The 26,985-nt window shown below is 43.6% G+C and overlaps 1 protein-coding gene across 9 annotated transcripts in view; it reads left to right on the forward strand.

Moving 5' to 3' along the window:
- BRD3 (bromodomain containing 3) overlaps nucleotides 1–26,779 on the forward strand; it is a 38,128-nt gene extending 11,349 nt beyond the window's left edge. For 4 of the 9 annotated variants that reach the window (XM_065035656.1, XM_065035658.1, XM_065035657.1 and 1 more), the window contains 11 exons: nucleotides 11,822–12,132; nucleotides 14,092–14,229; nucleotides 15,202–15,349; nucleotides 16,250–16,464; nucleotides 18,127–18,498; nucleotides 20,725–20,853; nucleotides 21,279–21,470; nucleotides 22,303–22,538; nucleotides 23,063–23,355; nucleotides 25,199–25,327; nucleotides 26,034–26,779. In XM_065035656.1, the coding sequence (XP_064891728.1) occupies nucleotides 11,932–12,132; nucleotides 14,092–14,229; nucleotides 15,202–15,349; nucleotides 16,250–16,464; nucleotides 18,127–18,498; nucleotides 20,725–20,853; nucleotides 21,279–21,470; nucleotides 22,303–22,538; nucleotides 23,063–23,355; nucleotides 25,199–25,327; nucleotides 26,034–26,149 (2,169 nt within the window). In that variant the 5' untranslated portion in view covers nucleotides 11,822–11,931 and the 3' untranslated portion in view covers nucleotides 26,150–26,779. Of the gene's footprint in view, nucleotides 1–5,698; nucleotides 5,844–9,450; nucleotides 9,591–11,821; nucleotides 12,133–14,091; nucleotides 14,230–15,201; nucleotides 15,350–16,249; nucleotides 16,465–18,126; nucleotides 18,499–20,724; nucleotides 20,854–21,278; nucleotides 21,471–22,302; nucleotides 22,539–23,062; nucleotides 23,356–25,198; nucleotides 25,328–26,033 lie in introns of those variants that run through there. The other 5 variants (XM_065035653.1, XM_065035654.1, XM_021280118.2 and 2 more) reach the window with 3 other exon arrangements.
- Nucleotides 26,780–26,985: the final 206 nt, after the last annotated feature.

Genomic DNA, 26,985 nt, shown 5'->3' on the forward strand with positions numbered 1-26,985 from the left:
AACTCTGGAGTCAAATCCCTGTCCTCGGCAGCAGCTCAGTGATGTAGTGAGGTCTTGTGTTTCAAAGGCTTAATTACTTTCACAAAATATATTACTCTCTGTCTACTTTGGTAAGCTATCAGGTGCTTTCAGCGCAGACAGAACTGCACTTCGCTAAATAAATGAACAAAGAGCGTTTTGCATCTCAGTGTTGTTGATTGTTTCTCTTTAATCTTTGTTGTTCCTTCTTTGCTAATTTGCAAAATTCATTAATCCACAGTGGGTTTCCCAATCATTACCGTGAAGCGTATGTTGTGTTTTGTTGGGTGTGTTGTGGTGTGTGTTTTGTTGGGTGTCTTATTTTTTTTTTTAAATTGCCACATTATTCTTCAGTAATAGCCCAGAACACCATTGTAAGCAATGGAGTTCTGGGAATTAGGAAGGAGCCATTGTTCGCTGTGCTGCTCACTGAGCTGTCAGGACATTTTGGAAGGATGTGTGTATCTTGAGCTTTTCATTCCACTGTATCTTACTGCAGCATTAGTGTGTTTTTTGTCAATCATTAGTGCTTGTTGGAGGTGAACAACTTTCTTTGGGGCACGCTAACTCTTTAACCCACTTGTTGCTAAAGCCAACACTGGAAAGATTTACATTCTTCTGGAGAGCAGTGTGGAAATTCACTGTAACATGCTTTTTTTTTCGTACTAGTCCTTATTCCTCCTCCTGTTCTTACTGATAAGATACTGAAGAAACATTCGCTTCTATTTTGGATTCCTCTCACACCTTTTAAGGCCGCAGTCGCTTTGCAGCTTGAGTCTGATAAGATGACACTGTCGTGTCTGGAAGTATTTCAGCAACATGGATAACCTGAGCAGAGAAGGTTTGTTTTGTACCAGGGCTTGACGTTCTCCTCTCCACTGGCAATACAACAGGTGCAGCAAAGACAACCTGAGGTGAAATTTAGGGGACTAATCTGGAACAAAATGCCCTGGCTGAACTAGCTTCAAACTTTGAGAATTTGACTCAGTTCTGGTTGACACTGGTCTGCTTTTGGACTGATCCTGCTTATTCCTTTCTTACCTTTAAAAGGGAGAAGCAGAACCAGAAAAGAACTGCAGTTTTCCTTCCTGGCACTGGGAGCTTTTCTGCTCCTGAAGTTTACACTTGGAGCACTTTACTGATACAGCCCTGCTGGTAGCCTTGCAGAAGACTTTGTGCACTGACATAAATGTAAAACCAGAGATGCACTTTGTGTGTCTGAGTCACGTGTCATAACCAAACCAGATCTGTATTGAAGGAAAGACACATTTTTCCTTGTGTAACTCTGCCTTTACAACTGCTTAACTTATCCTTGGGTAGCATTACAGAAGGTGCCTCATTGGAGATCTCACTTTCGCGCAACCCACCAATATCGTCGCTCCAAGATAAATCTGTTTTCTAAAACTGCACCAGTCAATATGTTTGGCTATAGGCAAGTTTGCAGTCTTGTGCTGTTTTGCTGGAGTGGGATGTAGGATGTAGCAGCCTTTTTGCTTCCCAGGGCTGGTTTAGGAACCGTGCTGCACTGTGGGCTATAGTGAAACTGATACGCTGAGCACATGTGTGTTCTGTACTGTATGTGCAAGAATTGTGCGTAGGTATAATGGAGAATGCTGTTCCCTAGTGGAAAGCATTGCCTTTTTACAGCTCTTCTGTTGGGGCTACAGTTCTGTTTAGGGACTGTGATATAGCATTGAATTGCACTCCGTGTTTCTCTGGGTGTGTGGGGGAGCCCACCTTTGGTTGTATTAGGCAGTGGGGAGCACCTTCCCCTCTTCCCCCAAATTAGCAGCCTCCCTTCCCTGCTTATGGAGGGATAATAGACTTTAAGATCCAAATTTTTCCCTTTCTTTCACACTGTTTGGGGGTTTAAATCAGATGCATAAACTCAGGCAGCGGAAACTGTGCTGATGCCTTCTGAGGGAGTGACAGCAGCTTTGCCGTCACAGTTTATTCACACCTTAGCTGACCTGCAACTTCTTTGCATAGCTGAGCGAATTCATGGATCTACACAACTGTAGCAAAATCAGCGAGGCACTTCTCATCTGAAATATTACAACACAGCCTTCTGCACTTGTTTGCCTATGTTTGCTTTAAGGTAACACATGGAGTTATTCCGCAACAACACACTTGTTCAAAGACAGGGCACTTATGTTGGTTTGTAAACAGATAAAGCTGTAGGTGCCACCTGTCTAAGGGAACATGCATGCATAGGGGATGAGTAGTACTTAGAAATGGGAGGCTACTGCATCGTAGTAACGACAGTCCAGCTGCAGTAATTAACTGTGGGCGGGTGTACTTACTCTGCCCCATTACCAAGTATAATGTTACTATGGCTCAGCTAACAAGTAGTATATTTATGTCTTCGTAATTCAATCACTTTCATTTCATTGTTCATCCCCTTAAACTGACTTGATTGCCATGTATTGATTTAGGTAGACTTTGTGGTGGAGAGTTGCTGTGCTGTAGCTGTAAACCCAGAGCATCTATTTAAACCAGCGGCAGCTAATCAGTTCTTACTGCACTTGTAATGCTTTTTGTCCAAAACAAACCCCAAACCTGTTCTTTTTCAAAATAGTAGCTTTAATCATTTTAATATATAAAAATAATTTTTAAATTTGAGTAGGAGAAAGTGTTGAAGTACAAGAAGCACACAGGGAGAGGTCTATTGATGAAGGAGGGTATTTAATGAATCACTTTGATTCTACTATATACTGTGAAGTGCTTCTATTATAACAACGTAGGGACCTGTGTCTGTTTATTAGAAGTCTGACTTCTCTTGTCAATGTTTGCATGGAGCTGCCCCTGTGGATAACATCTGTAGCACTTATAAATTATATTAACAATGCTGATATGTGGCCATGCAGTTCTGGTGGTGTAAGGGAGAACTGAAGTGTAGGTTATTAGGTACACAGAGCAGAAAACAATCCTTTAAAGAGGTAATACATAGAAATAAAGTGCTATTTGCAAGGGCTCTGTATTTTATGCTGTGCTTGCAATACTCTTTGTACTTAGTTTCATTGAGAGGAGGTGATCTTCCTGTTATGTGTGGCCTCTTGAATTTGGTTGGAAGGGGAATTTGGCTGTATCTAAACTTTAACAGGTGTCATGAAGGACCTCTCAGGTGTTGTAGTTTGTTTTAGAAATGTGTTTGAAGAGGGCTGTAGTGCAGGGAAATGAGATAAAGCAGTTTTGGCTTTGCAGTTTCTTTAAATTACAATTAGCATTGTACTTAGTAAAGAACGGTTAAGTGTTTCCAGAAATCTAACTGATGGTATTTGAATGCTTTGTAAATATATATTCCTCTGTTTTGTTTTTCTGTAACATTTGGTATAACCGTAACACTGACAAGGAATTAAAGGATAAATGCATGGGAATTGTAGATGGTAGTGGAAATATTCATATCCCTATTTTACAAGTGGGGAGATGGTAAGCCTATAGCATGGGGTGTGAGATCTGAGCTGAGGTGTCAGCATCCTGGTTTGTAGCTCTCTTTTTTGTAATTATTTGCTGGTATAGCAGAAGCTTGGAGATGCTCTGCCCATCAGGGAAGTATTTGAGCTTTTTTTGGTTTGTTCTGGGTTTTTTTTCCACCTTTTCTTCAAAATGCTTTGTGTCCAATAATTTCTCTTTTTGGAAATTACAGTGCAGAAAAAGAAACAATCATGACAAAACCTGTTGTGGAAAGACTGTGTAATTTATTCACTATATACTGAATCAAAACTGAGTTTTTTCTTATGCTGTAAAAGTACACAGAGCACCATACGCTGATTAAAAAGGGGAAGGGCAGACTGTCTTTTTCAGAACATACATTTTTAACTGTGCAGATCACATCCTTTAAAAAGCAGAAAAAAAGAGAAACCTGCGAGGGTGTAGACGTACAATAATCCCATTAGGAGTTCTGAAGCCTGTGTGGGTGTTGCCATATTGTACTTTAAGGGGTGTACCTAAATGCTTCTGTTGTGCATGTATCATCTGAAATTTGGGTCTGTGCCAGAGTAGGTTGGGGTTTTTTTGTTTGTTTGGGTTTTTTAAGTAATTTAACTGTAATGTGGTTTGTTGACCTGAAATTGGCAGAACTGATTTCTGGAGTCACAGGGTGAATGGGCAGTGGTGTCATGGGTTGGATAAGTCATGCTTTGGAGAAGGTAGTCTGTAAAGTAATAGATTAACTGAAGGAGAACTAGGAGACTGAGCCTTAGAGGAGTTGGGTTGTGGTACTGACTTACACTGTGATTTTTTTGTTTTTTAAAACCTTTACATCTTGCCAGTTGGTGCCTCTTTCCTGGCCTGTCTAGACTGCTCACTCCTTTTTTTTCTCCCTTCCTTTGCCAACTTTCATGTAAACATGGAGATTCCTCTTCTTGACTAGGCTATGATTATTTTCATGGTGCTTTAGGAAACGTGATGAAAGAGAACAACATCTCCATGCTCTTGCACACCTTATGCCTGTACCATGGGATTTCTCTAGCTGGGATCATGTTCTGCAGCAATCGTGCGGTGTGAGGATCTATCTTCAGGGCTAGGTAACATTGACTAGATCAGCTAATCACAGGCATTGTAACCGCAACAGCGCGAACACCCGCAAGTCTGATCAGTCAGAAAAGACTTTCCAGCCCCAGATCTGTAGCACTGAACCTCCCTTGTCATTTTGTGTCTCCTCAATGGACAGTTTGATTGACCCAAGTAGAGGGGCCAAAGGGTGTGGAGGACTTGAGTTTGTTTCTGTCGTTGTCTAAACCTTCCTTGGAAAGAGATTGATCTTGATTGTCCAATTAGTTTTATCTTGTAGGTGTTAAGTCTGCAAAACCTGCTGTGGAGAGGTGTTGAGCCGCAGAAGCTGTGCAACTTATCGAGAGGGGAAAATTGCTTAGTGTTTTGCAGGATGGGGCTTGAGGTGGTTACTGAATCACAGAGGAGGACTGAGTTGCTGTCTGTGTTGTGGTTTATACCACGTTTCCAAAGCGCCTTCAGCCATGGTCTTGTACCCCAAGGTCCCCCATCCACGTTGGGAGCTCCTCTGGTGTGTGGCCATGTGTCAGCACCTTCCCAGTGCTTTCTTCTTGCCTGATGTCCAGGGCTGTGGGGCTTCTGCTGTCCATGGGCTCTTGGGGGACTGTAGTAACCCCTACAAGTGCTAGAAATTGCCAGTTAAGCATTTGGTGTATTGGAGCACACTAGACAAGAGGGAGCATATGCTCAGAAGCAGGTTCACCTTCTGTCATTTCTCTGTAAACCTTGCCTGCCTGCTCTCTGACTCTTCCCCTGGTGATGAGATGTTGTGGGTTCAGTCCTGTGGGTCATGCAAGGTAACTTCATTGCGTCTCCACCTTTCCCCTCTGAGAAGAAGTGGCACGAACAGACTCTGGCCCAGGCATGTGACTCTCCCAAACGCTTTCCTTGCTGTGCCAAATCTCTGTTATGAAAATGAAGGCTGAAACAGCTCAACAATACTTTTTTTTTTCCATTGCCATAAAGGTACAATTGGTGTATCTTGTGAAAGGCACTACCACTAGCATTTTCCTGTGAAGCACCTACCCATTCCCATCTTGTTGATTTGCCTCTGTCTTCCCAGTGTGTTGACATACAAGCCACGAGCTGCTTTACATACTCTGAAACCTGTTCATTGATGCTTATTTCCACTGCTACAACTAAGCGTTTGTTCACATTTTCATTATAGGTCACCCAGTTAATTTGCTGAAGTACTTCCTGGAAGATTTTTTGAAAGTGCAGTTCGCTTTCTTTCAGAAATCTTAGTCCAATCCTTACTGCAGAGTCGTGTCTCAAAGCTGGCTGAACTCCTCCAGTCAGGAATCCAACACAGAGTAAGCTCTTTAACCACTCACACTTTTCTTTCCTCCCGTAGCCCTGTTGACAAAACTGTAACACAAAACCAACGTATGTCCAAGTTAAAATTTGCTCCTGTGTTTTTAGAGGGCCACGAAAAGTAGAGCTGGAAGAAATATTCAGAGGTCATTCTATCCTCCATCTGAAACAAGATGATCTGTACCTAATCCATTAGTGAGGCCAGGTATTTAAAATGTTCTCAAAAGCAAAGTCAAAGCTATGGAAATGAACTTATTATAGGGTGAAATGTCACTCCCTGCGCTTGAAACTGCAGCCTCTAGAAAGCAGTTGAGCCCCATATGATGCGTGTGTTGCAGGGGGTATGTGACATGCATCTGAATTCTTGTTCAGACTTGCTCAGAAGGTGCTTCCTGTGGCGTTAGCAACTCAGTGGAGAGAAATACTCTGGCTTGTAATTATCAGAAAGACCATGATTTTATTTGAGGTGCCCATAATAGTGCCTATGAAAGTCCACGGTGCCTCTGTAATCAAGATAAAGGGACTTTTGGGTACCCCTGAGTTTGAAAGCATAATGCGAGACAACTTAAAGCAGCCTGATTTGCAGGGAGCACTGAGTATGTATCAGAACTGGAGGCCATTGAAAGTACCAGTTACTTCTAGCTGATTATTTCCTACTGGTAGTAACCCACAGGCTCCTTACTGAGGAAAACACCTGCTTGTATAGTAGCCAAGGAGAGACCAAGGGTGGGGAATCCATCTGCATAATCTAATGAGCATTAAATTAACCAAGTCAAAAGCCAAGGAACTGACTTAATCTTCTGTGATCTTTTTCCTTCCCTCGTGCAGGGGTGAATTAAGGACATAGTTGCACCTCCCTGTCTCAGGATGTTATTTGGGCTGTACTCAAAATAATATGCATGAAAAGATGATATCTGATGTGTGGAATTAATGATTTGAGAGACAATAAGGGCAGCTGAATGAACTCTCAGAGTGCAAAGTTGCCCTGTGCCATAGAGGCACTTAGAAGCCCAATTCCCCTTTCCTGCAGTGACACCAAGTGCAAATGCTTCATCCCCAAGACTTGAGAGGGTGGCATATTGTGTATGGCATGCATGGTGTGCTAAGGCAGTGTTGGCTGATAAAACAACTCATCCGTCTTCAAGTCTTGGTCTCAACTCACACATCCCTTGAGTCTGAAGAGAATGTCCCTACTGACATGGAGTTCATAGGTAGTGAAAGCTGAAGTTCTGTTTCTGTATGGGACTGTGGACAGAAGGGAGGGCAGAGTAGAAGGAAGAGGACATCCACCAGCTTTGTGTCCTTCTGAGAAGCATGGAGGAGTGGCGGTGTAGCCCACAGTAGAATGAAATGGGTACAGCTACCCTCAATTCACAATCTCTGACATCAAGGTTGTGTTGAGGGGTAGTAGCAGTGCACTAAACCTCCTGCTGCGTGAAAGTCCGGGCAAGATGATCATGGGCCTGCTGCTTCTCTCAGGCGAGGAGTAGCATATGGTGGCAAATCTGACCAAGCTTCCAGTGACCACTGCTGTTGGAAGGGAAAAGGGGAGTGTCAGCTGGCTGGCTAATGAAACAGGTTCAGGGCACTTGTGAGCACTTGAGGTGGGAACGAGGTCTTACTGTGTGTCTGCAGAGTGCTAAGTGCTGAGGGACCTTGGTCTCTGCTCAGGCTCCATGTGCTACTGTAATATGTAAATAATAATGTGGAGATAAAGATGAGGTCAAGGAACACCTCTTAAAACTTGATCATTTTCCCTGATGAGAAGATTTATATTGCTGTTTCTCGCTGGGCTGGAATTGTGCCAGCTTTTGATCAGTGTCCAAGTAACCACACAGAAACACTATACCAAGGGGAAAAAAAAATAAAAAGATTTGCTGGGCTCACATGCCAACATAAAGCTTGCTACCTTCTAATTTTGCAATCAAAACAAATACCATCCTGTACTGCACAGACAGCAGCACGGGAGTGAGCCAGCCGTTAAATGTTCGGCATTGCCAAGGGAAGTGGCAGGACCGTTAGCTGAAGCAGCAGGCTTGCTGGCACAGCGCACGTTTCATGGGGCTTTATAGCTTCTTTTAAAATAGTCTCCACCACTGCAGACAGCCTGTGGGCTGCATCAGCTGAGTAAAATGTTATTCAGCCTGTATAGGGAATTATTAGCATGTTTTCTCCACGCCAACTGTCTCTCCACTGGCTGACCCGTGGAAGCAACTTAGTGAAAGAAAAGTTAAAAAATAAAATAAATAAATCCTTCCAACCTAGCTGGGTTTTTTTGATGGCTGGTTTGGTTGAGGGGTGAGCCCAACCTCATAGCTTTCCTGGATGCCACACTGAGGTGGTAACTTAGCACAAAAGGACAGGATTAAACTTCAGAGAGGCAAGATTTATTTGGGAATTTTACTTTTAGTTATTGTCTCAGATTGGGGTGAGTAAGAAGGAGGAGAAATGCACAATGTGGGAAGCAGTGTACACTCTTCGTGTATGACAGCAAAAGAGTGTACTTTAAATTTGTAATAACAAAACTGTACATGTGCAGCCAGAAAAATCAAGAATAGCTTCTGTTACATGGACATTACAGATCTGAGAAACAGGATAAGTAGTAATTTTAAAATGTAAATGTATGAAGTTATTACTCCAGGGCTAGAAAGTCCAGCCCTCGCTGGAAGATGCACATGTCTGTGCCGGGGCTGGTTTTGGCAATCTGTGTTCCAGGCTTGGCCAGTACCTTGTACAGTGATGTGCTGGTTCACAACTGGGCTCCCTAACGGTTTAAATAATTATTGATACTAATGCAATTTCAGTAGATGCTGAAGTGCTTAAACTAGAGCTGTGTATTTTGATTCTGCTTGTAGTTACGGGACAGTTTGTGTGAGCTTGCTTGGTTTTGTTTGAGAGTCTACTGAAGCATTGCATTGGATGATTTGTATGGTAGGTTGGGATGTCAGATGGTCATGCCTCTCACTTTCTGTATGTGATAAATGAGGTCTGACTACTAGTAGTTATCTCGGGCAGGGCCATGGCCTCTCTGAATGCAATGTCATGCACTTTTGGACATTTCCAAACATTTGCACCCTAAGCTTCCAGATTCCTCATAATCCTGCTTTTTACTTTCTTAAAAATAATATTATTTTGAAACTTTAGAAGTAAAGGAGTGGATCTAGAAGCAAATTTTTAGTTTTAAAAATTACAGAATGATCTCATATCAAAGCAGCAAATGATGAGGAAGCTGATAGGCCAGGGGCTAAAGGGGTGCAATGAGGCTCATGCACATTAAAGGTCTATTTCTGCCAGAAACAGACACTTTTAGTGCTGCTGAGGTAGCCCAGGTAGCTATTCCTGTCTTTCAGCTGCAGGATTCAACATTTAAATGACGGCACTGCTGAGAGGTTTGGGGTTTGTCACCAATTTTGGTTGTAATAACCAATGAGTTGGAGCACGCGAGTTAAAGAGCTGTCAGAGGACTGGTTGAGTTGGCCATTGTGATTCTGCCCCTCCTACTTTTGGTAGTGTTCCTAATTAAAATCCTTTCTGAGTTGTGTCACTGACGTCTACATGCTTCTGTGATGTGGACTGTACAAGCCTTGTTGAAGCTTGATGGTGAAAACATGCCTGTGAAGAGGCAGCGCAGGTCCCAGGGAGTTCGCAGGCTGGCTGGGTGGAGCAGATGAAGACAGAAGGAAACTGCAGCTGTCTCTGGCACAGATGAGGAGCCCTGGTGTGAAGGTGCTGAACGCCTTGCTAAGGTCAGACAGGGAGTTGGGGAGAAGCAGGAGCTAGATCTGTGTTTTTTGAATTACAGTTCCGGGATTTAATAAGAAATAATTAAAATCCTTATCAAATGGAGTTTGAGAGGGAGGAGGACATCACGAAATTCAAATTAGAAGAGAATAGTTGTATCTAACCTTAGGTTATTTAAAGGGAAGACTTAAGTTCCACTGTGTAGTTCCAGCCTTATGACTGAAATGCTCTATAGCAGCAGGAATTGCTCTCTGTGGGTGTTCTGTTTCCTGTCAATCCTTGCACTGGATTCAGTTTGTTGATCAAGAAGACAGCAAACAAAATGCTTCAGTGGTGGCCACCAGGGGCCTGCAGTCAGTGTTGCGTACACTCAGATGATGGATGTTGCTCGAAGGCTTTGGGGTCTGAAATCTGTGTAGAGAGCTGCCCAGAAGGAGACTGAGTGAAACTTCCCAATTATCTTTTTTTTTCTTCTTCTTTTTAATTCTTTGTCTGTTTACCCCCCTTGATCTGAAGATTACGTTTTGTAATACTTCTGCTGCTGCTTTGAATTGATGGAACACCAGGAGAAAATGCTTCCCCAGTTGTAAATCTGAGAACATGAGTAACATCCTAGTTTTGAAATTCCTTGCCCAGAAGGTGCCAGCGTCCCTCTTTGCTGCTTGGTGATCACCCTGCCCGCCAACAGCAGTGTGACCAGATGGGGCTGGGGAGCAGAGATGAGTTCTTTCGGATCTACTAAGCTGGGATCTTGACTTATCAAAGAATAGTGACCAGAGTCCTGATTCTGGACCTATACTTGTGCCATGTATGTGGTACAAGAAGGTCTTTGCTTTTTCTGTCCTTTGGATATAATGGCTGGCCTGTGAAATTCAAATGTCTCCACTATCTGGGCAAGCCTGAGAAGACTAATATTTAGACATCCCTCTCTGCTGCAGAACTGCTTATGTTTGTACATACCTAATTTGGGGGAATTTTAGAAAAATAGATGTGTTTACTTCTTGCTATTATTCAATCAGCAACTCAAAGAGCATGTTGATGTTCTATATTTAGTCCAGATATTCAGTAGAGGTGATTAGGGATGTCTGAAATAAGAGGTTTTTTGGTTTTTTCCCTAGAATGTCTTACTGCTCTCTCCTTTCTGTGTTACTGCAGCTTTTGTCTCTACTCATGTTTCTCTGTGTAACCAAGAAGCACATGTCAGTGAGAGTATGTGTGGCTTTCTGAATGTGTTTGAAATAATTCTCCTCTAGAAAGTGGTTGTGGTCTGTTTGCCATGAGAAGAGTAGGTGCAGTTCTGATGTGAATTGAAATATCAAATGTTTATGGAAGATGACACAGCAAAGCTGTTTACTGTATGGTAAACAAGACACAGTGATACTAGACCACTTTTTCCCTGCAGTTTGCTTGGGGAAAAAAATAAAATACAATAATGCAATTTTTGTATTCTTCTGTATTTCATATGTGCCTTTGACAGCATGACAGTCCTCTTAGCAGGGTCATGGCATACAAGTATAATACTAATTATTATTTATATTGAGCCTGTTATCTTGACACTTCCATACAAAACTGAGGTCTCAGTCAGATACATGTAGTAAGGGACATAGTGAGACACTTTTGAGATTCAAAGTGCAGATCACTTCAAGTTAGGATGTTTCTGGTGGCATCTTTAGTTTACAACTGTTCACAGCACCTCCACTGCCTATTATTTCGTTTCTCTGGTCTGAGGTCCCCTGACAGCTGTCAGCCCCTCTTGTTTGTGGGATTTTAGACTAACTATTGCAGCAGTGCAGAGGCTTGTAAGCTGACTCAGTGCCAGCCCGCATGGATCTAGAGGCAAAGCAGCTGTGTTTACGTAGGGCTGCGAGCTATGGGTTTATTAGCTTGGATCAGTGCATTCGTTGGAGTCCCTGCATCACATCCTAGCTGTTCCCTGACTGTATTCTTATGCTGCCCCATGTGTTTTCTTTTCATGAAGATGCTCTCTGAGCTAGATAAAGCAAAAACCAGTCCTGTAGAGCTTGCTGGCGCTCTGCTGGATTTGAATTTAGGACTTGCTGTTCCAGTGTCTCTTGGGTTTTGAACTGTGCCCATCATCAAGATAAAGTGTTTGAGGGAACAAAGCAGATGGGGTGAAGAACCTGTGTTAAGACACTTCTGCTATTGATAGTGTTCGAACATGCCTACTAGAAGTATCTGTATTTACACGTTGTCCTCTTCCTCTCATTTGATCTAGGTTGTATGGTTGGACCCTGGAAATGGGATGTCAGTCCCGTTCAGGGAGCATAAAGGAAGAAAGAAAATCTCCCAGCTGCTGTGACAGCGAGTGAGAGCAAGAGCAGGAAAATGTCGGCAGTCACATCAGCAATCCAGGCTCCTCAGGGCCCTGTGAACCCACCGCCTCCGGAGGTCACTAATCCTAACAAGCCTGGCCGGAAGACCAACCAGTTGCAATATATGCAAAATGTTGTGGTGAAGACCTTGTGGAAGCATCAGTTTGCTTGGCCTTTCTACCAACCTGTTGATGCAATTAAATTGAATTTGCCAGTATGTATCTGTCACCTTCTGCTTGGTTTTCTGATCACTAGATCAGAATGGTTAGGTTGCTTTGGGGGATTTCCTTGAATGCTCTTAAGACTCACTGAATAAGAAGGTGATGTCTTTCAGAGCTGGAGAGGTGCAGGTCTCTGAAGAAGGAAAATGGTTCTCAGTTAAGGAAGAACATGCAGACAAGCTGTCTTAGAGCAACTGAAGTGTAGTGCTTTGTTTGTAGCTTACCTCTGTTTAGTTTTATGTGTCTTCACCACTTGCTCCACCTCTGTTCAGTAAGAGAGTCTTAAAGCCCACCCCCTTCTGAGGATTTGTCATTGGGCTTGATGTAACTTGTGTTTTCGATAGACTTTCCTGGATTTGCCACTGACTTCAGTGTTGAGGAAGACAGGAGAAGCTAATTACCAAGGATACTTTGGAGCTAGATATTTTCAAGTGCTGTACTGGAAGTAGCAAGAACAGAACAGTTGCTTTTACCCATCTGTGCCTTGTGACATAGACATATATATATATACACACACACACCATGTCTCTGTCAGACAAGATGTAGCCCAGTTATTCGTAAATGGCCAGAGTTTACTGAGCTGCTTTCTTCCAAGGAACAGAGCCACACACACTCTTTGCCTCCTCAAAGGAGTCCTGTGGGTGTAAAAACTCAGCAGTGGAGGCAAAACCCCCACCCACCCCCTTCACTTAAACACAGACACCACCTCCCTCTGTGCTCAGCCAGGCAGCCCATTGCAAATTAACTCTGGCTGCTTTGACAAAGCAAAAGGGTTGCAATGTAGGGTGTGAGGGAGCGTGGTTCTGGGATGTAAAGTCACGGAGAGTTCCAGCTACAGCAGGTTGTAACTCAATTTTATGGACTGGATCAGGTGTCTTTTGAACTCTGTAACTATTTAAAGTGCTAGTCGAAAAGATAAAATGCTTAACACCTGTATAATATTTCTCTAGGTCTGTGTTCCTTTGTGTCTTCCTTTTTGTGGATTTAGTTTCTCTGTGAAGCATTTTGAGGTGGTTTTATGGTAGGTTACCAGGAAATTCAAAGGAGGAATCAGCTGGAAGAATAGTTGTTCTCCACGTGGTGTCTTGGGCTGGGCTCAGAGAGTGGCTGGTGTTTGTTCATGGCTTCATGTGCACGTGTGGCAGGAGGACTTACTGCTCTTCTCTGGAACAAGGAAACTACAGCCTACAATCGTGTGTGCCTGGAGCGTCTCCAGGTTAATAACAGCCTCTACAGGTGATTGAGACCAGCCCAGAAAGAGACCGGGTTAACACGCAGAAGCCTTTTAAGGGCTGAAACACCTGAGCCTGAAACTTTTCGTGCAGTCTTGGCCTGTGGTGGGGCTGATAAACTTCTTTAAGTGCCAGAGGCAGCCTTTTAAAAAGGGAGGCAGAAGCACTGTTTCCCAAGTTGCAGTGAGTCCACCATTAAACTGAACACCTGCCAAGGCTAGTGCTGACCCTCCTGCCCCAAATTCTGGTCCTAGTTGAGCGTGAAGCTCATTACTGCAGTGTTAATTTATCTGTCGAGTGTGGCACAATCCAAAGTGGTTCCTACAGCCTCATGAAAGTATCAAGGCTGCAAACAGCTCCCAGGGAGAGCTGCTCAGAAAGCATCTTTTCCTCCACATGTTACTCTTAGTGCCTTCCCACTCCCAGCTATATTTTTAAAAAGCTGGTAATGCCCAAATAGCCATTTGTGTGTGAATTTGAGCATCTGTTGGGGGGGTTGTGGAAGGAATTCTGGTGCTTTGTAATCAAGTTCATAGTGATGATAGACTAAAAATCTACAATTTAGAAAATAAATGAAAGCAGAGGTTATGTTTGATTTGCACAAAAATTTGGGGATGTGTTTTTTGGGAGGGGGGAATGAGGAGAAGCTGGGACAAGAGTGAGATGTGAAAAACACTTTGGATATCAGGGGAGATAACATCTTTCCTGTTTCTCCAACAGGATTATCACAAAATAATAAAAAACCCCATGGACATGGGGACGATCAAGAAGCGCCTGGAACATAACTATTACTGGAGTGCCAGTGAATGTATGCAGGATTTCAACACCATGTTTACAAACTGTTACATTTATAACAAGGTAAAAAGCCCAGAAAAGCCTTTCTTCAGCTGGTGCACTGCCTAGAAAAGTCCCACCTCCAATTGTTAGAGTGCAGGTTTTGAACAGGACCAGCCTGCTCTGCTCTGGGTTCTCCTTGCAAGGATTTGAAATGCCACTAATTGCAACCACGTTACTTGGAAATGCACAAAGCTGTCTTTGTGCTCTGCCTCTCTTCCCCCAGACTAGTTAAAATGGCAAATCTGCCTTTTAATTATAGGTAGATTTCTGCTTTGGGGTTAGGCAGCAGGTTTTTACTACTTTTATTTTCAGTTAGGAATTCTTTAAGATGAGCTACAGTTTATGCAGTGCTTGGCAAGTGTTCTGTGAAGCATTAGTGATCTGTGTTACACTGGCTGTCTAGCAGTAAATAGTATCTCTTGGCAGCAGAGAGAAGTTCAGAACATATACCTCTGTTCTCTGCCTATGTCTCGTCTATACTTGCACACCTTTAGATTGCTTATTATTGTTTTGGGTTTGGCTTGTTTGCAGTTTTGTTAGGTTGTTAAAAGCCTCTATTCTTTGTATTATGTTTTCTACAGTGGTTTGTCATCATTGACCCATGCTGGAGAAACAAGCTGAAATAAACAGATTAATTAGTTTGAGCCACAAGAGTATGTGTTTACACACTTCTCTTGGACCTGCTGGCAAGGAGGGGAGGACAGCTCATCTGTTCCAGTTTGCTGCTTCCACACTGATGCGCAGGGTGCTAGTTAGCAGGCTCCTACTGGGAATCGTGAGAACTCTCTGGATGCAGTGTACTTAGAGGCTGTAATTATTGCATGCTAGACCAGGATAGGAGAGCAGGAGGGTAGCATTGCAAGGAGGGAGAAGAACTGGTCTGTTTATTGTCAGAACTTGGATACTATAATTCGTTTGAAGAGTGTTGATCATTGGGGTTTGCTTCTGAGATGTGCATGATACAACACAGGCTTGTATTTGTCTTTTTTGCAGCCCACAGATGACATTGTTCTTATGGCCCAAGCCCTGGAGAAGATATTTCTGCAAAAGGTTGCTCAGATGCCTCAAGAGGAGGTTGAGTTATTACCCCCAGTTCCTAAAGGCAAAGGTCGCAAGCCTTCGGCGGGCACACAGAGCACAGGTATCAACCCAATCTGGTGACAGGAAATGTTGGGAGCCTGTTACTGAGGCCTGACCCACCTTCCAAGCTGCATGGCTTTGTAGATGGTGAGGTTGGGAAGGGAGCATGTAGTCTAACTGTTAAAGCAGTGCCGAACTGAGCGACAACTTCATCCAAACTCTCAAACGTTTGTGATGATGTGTCTTTTCAGCATGCTTTGATAAAAGCTGCTATAAAAACGTAGAGGAGTGTTGCTCCTTGGTTACTAGTTACTCAGTTTTTTCCCCTTAACTTTATACTAGTAGGCTGTTCCTTGACAGTGCAAATCTAGAAGAGACATTTGCTTGGTTCTCAAGAGGCTTGTGCTCTACTCACACCTCTGTTTCTTTCATTGTATGACTTGTGGCAAATCCAAAGCACTTCAGACTTTTAGGTGTTTAGCTGGCAATACGGGAGTGGTTGTTACCATTTGTCATACGTAGTTAAAACACTCCCTAATTGAGTTCTGTGCGGGACAGCAGCTGTCCAAAGGAGCCATGTCCCTCCATTCCCTCTTCTGCTGAGTGCAGAGTAGCTCTGAGAACACGAGAGGGGTGAAAACTCTCCCAGATCAACACATTCCATGCACAAAGCTTGAAATGCTTTGCTTGCACATGGCTGGCCTAAAACTTGTGGTGCAAGAACTTAGGTCAGCGATTCCTCTTTTTTTTTTGTTTTGTTTTGTTTTGTTTTGTTTTTTGTTAAACCATGGGGAAAAATCACAACGCGTCTTTTACAATCTTGTGGCTCTGGCCTGGGAACCTTTTGCCCAGCCCACGATTGCACAGTCCAATGACACCAGTGTCACTTTGTTCCTGATGCCTTGTCAGCACTTGTAACCATCAGTACATTGCAGCGCGTTTTCCCTTTGTCGTTTGAAAGGAGCGCAGCAAGCAGTGGCCGTGTCTTCCGTCTCCCCGCCGGCCCCGTTCCAGAACGTTCCTCCAGCCATGTCACAGACGCCTGTCATTGCCGCCACCCCTGTGCCAACCATCACCGCTAATGTCCCGCCTGTCACTGCCCCTCCTGCCGCTGCTCCCCCTCCACCTGCCGCTCCGATAATGCCCGTGGTGCCTCCTACGCCACCAGTAGTCAAGGTAAATGGAGAACTCAACCCCTTCCTCTTCAGAAAGCAATATGGCCCAGCAGTGCTTTATTTTTGTCCCCTCACTGCTGGTTATGTACATTCCTTCTCTTCGCATTTGACTCCTTGCCTCTCTGGCCATCATTGTCCCTTTGGGGTGTGCTCAGACAAGTGCTTGCTGTTATGTCTGAGAGGGCTGAGAAAAGTTTTGTCGGTTTTACCTCACCTGAGCTGAGGTGAAATCACCTGTAATTGCTCCAGGCTCTTCTCTGACCGTGGCCTTAGCCAGTGCTGGTGCTCCATGAACCAGAAGGCTGTTGGAGCTTTCCCCCGTTTTGCACCATGTAGCTCAAAGTATCTCTTCCCTCTAACTGACCCACTGGTACTATTAATATAAGGTTTGTGGACTCCAGCACTAGGAATGTCCCTCTCTGCCATAAACCAGTTCAAGACAAGCCTGTCACTCCTGTTGGAGGAGACTGATGTTGCCTGAAGGTTTTGGGTGCATTAGTTCTGTCTTCCTTACTTGAGTAATCTTTTGGGATTGGTGTTTTGCTTATTTACTATGTTAATTTATGGGTAAATTAAAACATTGCTTTAAATAATTGGAATTTTCCGAGCAAGCCGTGTTTTGCTTTAAAAATGATGAAAGCATAGCTCAGAGAAAGCTGTATTTTTTTCTAAACTGGGAAATTAACTGCAATAGTATTGGTGTTTTCTGATGTGAGGTTGCATGGACCAGCAGAGTCGCAGAATTGTTTTGCTTATTTAACCTTAGAACATGGGAACTAGAGAAATTGTGAGTCAAATCTTCTTGCAGCTAAGCTGTCCTCTTCAGGAGCCTGTCTCATACTTCAGTTTCTGTCCAAACAACTTGCTTCTGAGAATTAATTTGACTTTAAAACTCAAAGGTGAAGCCAGAAGTGAGTTTGCCAAATACACGGTGCAAAATTAATCTTGCTTGGGATTTACTTAAGATTTCCCTTAGATTTCCCTAAGGAACTTTTTCCCCTTTCTCTCTCTCCAGCAAAATAAATCCTTCATAGGAGCACGAGAGAGCTGTCTGGACAGTCACAGCTTGAATTTATGTGAGATGGGTTTTAATTGCTTAAGGCGAAATCATTAAATCTTTGCTTTTGTCCGTAATAAGCAATCTACCTTTGCACACCCACTAAATACAAGTGAGTGAGGGCTTATGGGTCTTTGGTGATTAATATGCTTTGGTTCAGAACTTATAGCCTGATCCTGCCACTGGGGACTCAGACATGTGGTTAAGTTACTGACACTTACTAAGTCACGATGCATCACCTGAGCTGCAGTAATCGACCGGGCGCACTCCTTTCCCTTGGCAAACATGAGGTAAGAGTCCTTAGTTTAAATCTCAGTGAAATACATAGAGCTAACACATTTTGCATCGTGTTTGGGGTTGGGTTGGAGATGTGCAATGGCTGGTTACTGTGGCTCAGATGACATGTAGTAATACATCGTGTTGTAGTCACTGAACTGCGTGTTGAAGCCTCTAGTCACAAGTCCCATTTATCCCAGTGAAGTAATTGTATTTTCTGTCAGAGGACAGGCAGATCTCAAAAAATAACGATGAATTGTGCTAGGCTTCTGCTAGCATAGTGTGAGAGCTGGGTATGTACTGATGAAATCTGTCCATCTGCTGTTTCAGAAAAAGGGAGTGAAGCGGAAAGCAGACACGACAACCCCCACCACCTCTGCAATCACTGCCAGCCGAAGTGAGTCTCCCACAACCCTCTCGGACCCCAAACAGGCCAAAATCATCGCTCGGCGGGAGAGCGGCGGCCGGCCCATCAAACCACCAAAGAAGGACCTTGAAGATGGAGAGGTCCCCCAGCATGCAGGGAAGAAGGGCAAACTCTCTGAGCACCTCAAGTACTGTGACAGCATTCTCAAGGAGATGCTCTCCAAGAAGCATGCAGCCTATGCATGGCCCTTTTACAAGCCTGTTGACGCAGAGGCCTTGGAATTACATGACTATCACGATATTATCAAACACCCCATGGATCTCAGTACTGTTAAAGTACGTCCACATTTACCACCTCTTTTGCAGGGTGTCACAGCCCTCTGATTGCAGAGGACTGGCTCCTTCTGGGGGAGGGGGAAGGGACAGGGGTGGAAAACTGAACCTGTTTGGATATCATCTGGATATTTTTATATTTTGCTTCCTTCCCCTCTCCTTTTTTTCCCATACTCTGGGACATCTTTTTTTTTTCTGCCCTGCAAAGCAGACTGTATGATGGCATCCTCTCCTCTTTGTGGATAGTCTGGCTGTTTAAACTTGTATCCTTGGGATTGTGTTGCACCCTGAGAAGAAGAGGTGCTGTATTTCATAGGATTCAATTGATAGTATCCCATTTCCAGAAACTGCTGCCTGTCTACTTGTTGGCATGATGTGTGGCCCCGATAGGCTTACACTGAGCAATTCCAACTGCAACGTGATGATCACCTGGTACTTGGGGAGGGGAGGAAGCACTGTGATGCTTGTGTGGTTCGTGCTTGGCTCTTCAAGAGCTTAGCTTAGTATGGCCCGATATTCAAGGTGTTTCTTCCAGTAGACTGGGAGGTTTCTCTGAATCCCTCCTAAATATCAATGGAGCAAAGCTGTGTGGTTTTTTTTCTAGTTCTCATCTTCTGCTTGTCAGCTGGCCATTGGAACTGGTGGTGTTGGAGGTGAGACTTTCTTCGATGTGCAGGAAGTATTTCTGGAGGCTGTCACTGGCACACCGAAAGTATTTTGCTGCCACTTGAGCCAGTGTCTGGGATTGTCTGAAATGCCGAGGTGACAAAAGGGCAGCTGCATTCGTGATTCTTCTTGTGTTCTTTGGCAAATACGACGTTGTACCTGGAAGGAGCGTGCCGTGCTCTGATGTGCTGTGCCATTCAGCTGTGGTGGTGCAGGGGTTCTTACTGCAGATGGGGGATGCAGGTGCACACGTCATACAAAACAGGGGCCTGCAAGCACTTGGCAGACAGACAATTTCTTTAAACTTGGGTCTTTTAAATGCAAATGGAATCTAGTGTTAGCTGCTTTTTCCTTTTGGTAGGAGTAAGTGGAGCTAAGGTTTGGTACAGAGTAGTAACATACACATAAAATCAGTTAAGTTCTAGAAATGCTGTGAAGTGTTCTCTAAACCCAAGTCATTCAGTCCCAAACAGCAAGAGAAATGGACAAAAGTGAGAGTGGAAAAATAAAGCAACAACGTGCAAATGTTTAGTTCCTGATACTTATCCTCACTACACTAGGAAACAACATTATAAGTTCTTAAAGGGTAAATTCTGTATCTGTTCTCTTATCAGTTGGACTTTTAAATCAAAAGTAGGTGTTGTAGTAACTGTAAATACCTGTTTTGCTGTAGGAATTGCCAGATTCGTGCCTGGTGTTAGCAGAAAGTCACAGATCGTGATCTTTTCTGCCCTTTCAGATTCACAGGGTGTGCTGGTTTGACTGAAATGGAGCTTGTTTTCTTAATGCAGTGAGAAACTTCTCTTTTTCATAGCCAGCACGGTCATTGTTTTGCATTTAGTTTGAGAATAAGAAGATAGCGCCCTGGGAGAGGGTTAATGTTTTCTTCAACTCCCCAGTGTTTGAGATTTGATATGGAAAGAATGTGAGAACTCATTGATGTCTTGGTGGTTGTCTGGGAGACCAAGGACGACTTTGCCCATCTGACTCCAGATGCAAGTTGGCAAAATTCATGCCCGGTGTTAGCAGGAAGTCAGAGTTAGGTGGTCATGATATTTTCTGCCCTTTCAGATTTACAGGACAAATACACCCAAGCAGCACATAGAAATATATGCTTAAGGTACTCCTGTAATTGTAACTTGGTTGCTTGTTGACTCGTGCCCTTTCTTTCCATGTTTACATCAGTTTCTGATCCAGCAAACCCTTTTTCTAAATGACTCTATTTTCTAATAGAATGTGGGCTCTGGCAGATTTATATAGTACTATTTAGAAAAAGAAAACAACCCAAATTTAGAATCTTAAAGTGTTTAAACTGTTATGGAACAATATCAGCTTCTTTGGTTGTCTGGTGTTTGTTTGCTTGCTTGTTTTAAAAAGCAGAAACTCTGGATGTTATTTAGGAACTAATAAGCTTGATCAAACTACTGTTCTCTTAGAGAAATGTGATTTTTTTTTAGACTGTTCTGAGCTGTCTCCAAGATGCATGTGTCCTCCATGCGGTTGTTACAAATGCCTTTTGCTTATGGCTTTTTCCCCTTTCCCTTTTGGCTTGTTTGTTTGCAGAAAAAAATGGACAGTCGTGAATATCAGGATGCACAAGGTTTTGCAGCAGATATTCGGTTAATGTTCTCTAATTGTTACAAGTACAATCCTCCAGACCACGAAGTGGTAGCGATGGCCAGGAAGCTCCAGGTAAAGGTGTTGGCAAATGCAACTTTCAGAGTACGTTTAGTTCATCTACGAGGTGTCACTTTGGAGATCTAAGCGTGGATCTGCTCTTGGCACCAGCAAGGGAGAGAGAGTTGGTGATTCTTCCAGCCCTTCGAAAGAGCGATGTTCTCTGCTGCAGAACTGTTGTGCTCATCATATGGCACGGCCTAAAGCCACATTCTGCTCCAAAAATGTTATAATTGTCGCTCTATAAAGTAATGAGATAATTTTCTTGGGCTTATGGAATATGTTTGCCCATCTGTACATTATTATTTACTTGTACAGCAGCTCGTGTAGTGCAGCAAGACCCTGACCCATAGTGGGGTGTCTGGTGTGTTTAAAAGGCCAAAGTGTGGTCTTGGTGGCAGAGGCTCCTTTCGTCACCAGTTTTTCCTCCCTCTGTGTAGGATGTCTTTGAGATGAGGTTTGCAAAGATGCCCGATGAGCCCGCAGAGGCCCCACCTCCGCCTCCACCAACAGCACCAGTGGTGAGCAAAAGCACAGAGAGCAGCCACAGCAGCGAGGAGAGCTCTTCTGACTCGGACAGCTCAGACTCAGAAGAAGAGCGAGCGACTCGGCTGGCGGAGCTCCAGGAGCAGGTATTGCAGTGGCCAAGCTGTGTGTGTCTGTGCAATAGAAAGGGCAGAGCAGGAGGAAGGGTTTAATTTTGTTCTTAAAAATCCCATCTAGGCCAGGATGCAGCAAAGCAATCTCCTTTCTGCCAGCTAAAGGGGAAATATGCTCAGCTGTGAAATAAGTGCATGTTTGATGTGATGTTAATTTTCTTTGAGAGAGGCATTCTCGGTGCTGATGGGTCTCTGCTTCCTTCTGGGATCCCAGTGCATGAATGAAGGTGCACACAATGCCAGGGATCTTGGAAGAACAGAGACCCCAATTTTATGTGTGACCTCAGGCGTAACAAAATTTGGCACAAGCTTCCTGTGCAATCTTGTCCTTGAGCAGCCTGTCTCTAGAAGTGAGCTGTTCTGACTGTTGTGGTTGCAAACGGCTAAGTCATGGCCTTTCTTATTATGCAGGTGCTATGGCACTTTTGTGTGCTACCGTAATATAACAAAGCACTAATAAAATAGCTTATCCGGTGTCTCAAAGCAAGCTAGTAGGAGAGCCACAAAGTGAACCCAGGATTTCAGAGACCAAGTTGTCAGGACTCTAGGTGGAGCTATTAAGCTTAATTTTTATTTGCCCCTATAAAACAAGAACACATTTTCATTTGGGTCAGGTTCTGCGTACTTGCACTGCAGTTTTTTTAAAGAATTTCAAATCAAACAAAGTCTCCTGAGTTCAATCACTAGACTGCTTGATGGATGGCTTTGGAATGTACTTACACATTGGGGTGCAGAGGAAGGGTATGTGGAGGCATCAGCTCTCTTGCCTTGAACTCTGGTTAATTTTTTCCCTGTTCTCCCCCAGCTAAAGGCCGTCCATGAGCAGCTAGCTGCATTGTCACAAGCGCCAGTGAACAAACCAAAGAAAAAAAAAGAGAAGAAGGAAAAAGAGAAGAAAAAGAAAGATAAAGAGAAGGAAAAAGAAAAGCACAAAGTAAAAGCTGAGGAAGATAAGAAACCCAAGGTGGCTCAACCACCAAAACAAACCCAGCAGAAGAAAGCCCCAGCAAAGAAAGCTAACAGCACAACCACAGCTAACAGGTAAGAGCCTTCTGCGTGTTGTCTTAAAGGGTATGCCAAGAGCTTCCAGCCCAGTTCTTCTGTCCCCATTGGATTCCTGGTGAAGCTCAGTTGTCACAGCAGTTAATTTGCTGCTGAATTGTGTCCCTATTCCCAGACAACTCCAGGGAGTCTTTAAGTTAGAGCTGGCAGTGGAATAGTCATATTTCCACTGTCCGTCTCTCTTAAGAGTCCTTGCCTGATCACTCTCAGATAAGGTTTTGGTTTTTGCCTTTTGTGCAGCCAGCACGAATGTGCCATTTCATTGCTGCCCCCCTGCTGCTACATGGGCTTGTTGTCATGCCTTACGGGGCTAAAATATAATAGGAGTAGAACAGCTGATGTCAGATTTCTGAACTTTTTCAGAAGTTGTGGTGCTGTTTAAGCCATCTGGCTAGAGGTTCAAAGCCTAGAGCATTAGGATATTTGTTCCAAGGCGGGGGTAGAAAAAAGGAGTTATTGCATTTATATACCCATGAATGTTTCCATACTTACCAACCCCTCAGGCAGCCCAAGAAGGGAGGCAAACAGGCATCTGCAACCTACGATTCAGACGAAGAGGAGGAAGGTCTACCCATGACCTATGATGAGAAACGACAACTCAGCTTGGACATCAATCGCCTGCCTGGAGAGAAACTGGGCAGGGTGGTGCACATCATCCAGTCACGGGAACCTTCCCTCAGAGACTCCAATCCCGACGAGATAGAAATAGATTTTGAAACATTGAAGCCCACAACTTTACGAGAACTGGAGAGATACGTGAAATCTTGTTTACAGAAAAAACAAAGGAAACCGTTTTGTAAGTTACCTCCTGGGGCACGTGTTCCCCCACCAGCTCTTGGGCTCAGCTTTGGAGTCAGGGCATGTGTATTGGGATTCTATAATCCAGCTGTTGGGTATGTGATGACAGGCATTTTTAGAGATTCTTTTCTCCCAAGAAAATGTACAGAAACTTTCTGTTGTTCTGTTCTTTCTTCCCATGATGTCATGCTGTGGAGACCTGGAGGACTATTGTGTTCCTCCACAAGACCCATGTGATACCTTTATTACTTATCTAGAATCTAGAAGGCACTATAAAGGTTTCAATCTCATTGTGTTAGGTGTTATGTGCACACATCTGGAAGGATCAGTTTCTTTTCCTGAATAGTTTAGCATCTAATTAGGAGGAAACAAAAAGCGTGCTTGGGACCTGAAACACCAAGGGAATAAATGACTTGCACAAAGTCACCTGAGCACCCTGCAGATTCTGGCTGTAAGTGCCCAAATTGTGCATTCACCCCAAAAACGCTCTTCCTAAGTGGTATGATCTCTATATTACCCTCAGTCTCTATCAGATCAGAGGATTAATGTTAATGCGCTGGTGAGTGTTGGGTACGCTACAGGATAGACTTTTCTCTGTTCCTCATCCACAGAGAGTGAATTCTTGTGGCCTCCTGAGAGTTTAGCTCCAGCTGAATAGTGACAGCATGGCTTACCTGAAGTGGTCCTGGCTCTGTCCACCTGCTTGTCGGTGAAGAGGGAGTTCTCCTGTTAGGAGTACAACACAATAGCTACTCACAGCTCTTGCAGAACACCCCTATTTCTTACCACAGGACTTTCGGATAGGCCTAAGTAAAGCTCAGACTTTGACCCTTCCTTTTGCTTTTTAATATACTGCTTTGTTTTATTTTTAATTGCTCCAAGTCCTTCACTATTGGAATAGCTCAGGAAGAGATTTTCCAGAGTTTTTAGGAAAAAGAAGCATCCTTTTGTTTTTGAACCAAAATGTAGAGTAACACAGATAAATAACCTCGGATGTCTGTCTGTCTGTTCTTCTGAGACTGGCACACCCTGGGCTGGCAGGCCTGACCCCAGCCGGGCTCTGGGCTCTCTGCTCTCTATTGCAATGCTTAGATTTCAGGAGCACACCCTCTTAGGACTGTAGTTTCAAGATGTTTTTTTTTAAATAAACTCTTTTAAACAGCATGCAGAAATGTAGGTATTTCATTGCTGGATCAGGCAAAATATCCTGTCTTGTGTTTCTGATACTGGCCAACACCTGGGTTCAATTAGTTCATCTTTGGAGGGGTATTTCTTCTGCTCAGGAGCAGGAGTGTTGCTGGTACCTCTCACCGTTTCCATCTGTACCAATGCAGGTACATTTTTGTCTGCCAGCCTTTGCCTCAGTTGGTTTTTAATTTGTCCTTTTTATTTTGTTTTATATTTAAAGCAACATAGTAGATTCTTGCATGAGGTATCTTAAGTCACAGTGGCAGACTCTTCTGACAGCTTTTAATGGGACACTATTTTACAGGGCAGAAAACCCGTGTAACAGTTCTGTAATTACAAATGTAATTTGGCCTTATAGCTGGTTGGTAAGTAGCCTGTAATTACAAGGTTATTACAAGGATATTTCTGTCTTAAATAGTTTCCAGAAGGTCTCTCTTAAAAAATACATGTTACAGTATGATGGTTGGATGAAGGGGACAACTTCATGTGTTGTTCTCCATCTGGGGCGTGCAGTTGCTGTGTGGGCACATGATCTTACCAGTGTCACTGCAGAGTGGTTGCACAGATTTACATACCCTGTAAAATAGCGATGTCCACTCTGTTTTTCACCTGCAACCATGCAGTTTCAGAAATTGTGCGTTCCTCCTCCACAGCTGCCAGTGGAAAAAAGCAAGCAGCAAAGTCAAAAGAAGAGTTAGCTCAGGAAAAGAAGAAAGAACTAGAAAAACGGTTACAGGATGTCAGTGGGCAGCTAAACAACAACAAGAAACCTGCAAAGAAAGGTAATGGCCTTGGTTTTACTGTGCTAAGAGTGCCCAGATAGTTGTGTATGTATATAGACTTCCTCACCAAGGCAAAACTGCTGCTGCCTTGGAGACTTGGGTTTATCTCTGTGACAGTTACCCCAGCTGGTCACTGAGCTGCTCTGTGGGGGTTGCTTTGGTCCCTGTCCAGGTGGAAGCTCCTCCCAGGTTGTAAATGCAGGGTGTCCTGCAGGTAATTCATCCTTCAGAAGGAGGAGGATTGTCTGCTCTGTGTTAGCCTGCGCAGGACTCTGCACGTACACCAGCAGCGCAGAGCCGCTAAAGGATGGGTTTTCTCCATTGTGGGATTAAAAAAGCCCAAGCCCCCACGTAGTGCAATAGTGTGAAAAATGATACAAAAGTGCAAACCAAGCTGCTTCAAGCTTTGCACAAGTCAAGTGGGGTTTTCTTGGGCTGGGAGGTTGTACTGAAGCATGCAGGACTGTGGATGCAGCTGCTCTGCTCTCCTGTGTGCATCCCGAACTTTCATGGTCACCTGCAGCCTGAGAAACCTTGATATCCACTGATGTGGTGGGCCTTGTTGCAGCAAGCAAAGGCTGCAGGTGAATAACCTGCCCAGGCAAAACAAAGTTGTGAATGAAGCCACAGAGCATGAAGGCTGGTGGCAAACCTTCTGTAGTTCAGTTCCTCGCAAGTAACCACGTCACTGCCTTCTTCCCCGCAGAGAAATCCGGCTCGGCTCCCTCGGGAGGCCCTTCCCGGCTCAGCAGCAGCAGCTCCTCCGAGTCTGGGAGCAGCAGCTCCAGTGGCTCCAGCTCGGACAGCAGCGATTCTGAATGAGCTACGGACACTTAGACACAAAACACAAAACGGACATCACCCTCACCGATGCTCTGCAGTGTTCCTTTTTCTTAATATATACTGCTCTTGTTTCACGGTGGTCAGGTTTTTTTCCCCCCTCTCTCTGACTTTTTTATTTTATTTTTTAATTCAGTGTTATAAAAGTTATCTTCCATTTTTTTGGGGGGCTGTCTTTTAATAGGTCAAAGATCTTTGCGCGTGTGTGTTGACTAGACTTTATGACAGATAGTTCCCTTTGCATAAAGTCTCTAAAATACATTTTAACTGAAGAAGATTGGTTGAAAATGGAAGAACTTTGAGCTCTTAGCAGGAGATAAATAGAAAGTTCTGCAAGGTTTGTAGTACGTTTCCCTCCTGCCCCTTCCCTCTCCCCAGAATGTTCTCTTTAATAAGCCTGCCTGGCTCACACAAGGTAAAAAAACTAATCTTTTTTTAAAAGAAATCTCTGTAAAATGGTACTGTATCTGAAAGATGTTAGCTTTTGAACTAGTTGGTGTATTTGTTATTAGCACTAGTATTCTTAATCTCAAAGTCTACAGTGTGATGAAAATGTCAGATGCTATCATCTTTTTACATAAAAACAAAAAAAAAAATCAAAAAATTCTCATGTACTGTGGATTGCTAAAATGCTTTTTTTAAATCTTGGTAGAGGCAAGGGCACCCATTCAGGAAGGTATTTGAGCATGAATGTATTATAATTTCAAGCACATGAGCAATATATAAGTCACTGAATTTATTTTTTTTCACTCAAATTTCATTTTTCTTGGGGATATGTTGCAAAAAAAGGAGCAAGGGACACTCAGTTTTTTAACATC

Source organism: Columba livia, chromosome 19, assembly GCF_036013475.1.
Source record: "Columba livia isolate bColLiv1 breed racing homer chromosome 19, bColLiv1.pat.W.v2, whole genome shotgun sequence".
In the NCBI taxonomy this organism is placed as follows: Eukaryota; Metazoa; Chordata; class Aves; order Columbiformes; family Columbidae; genus Columba; species Columba livia.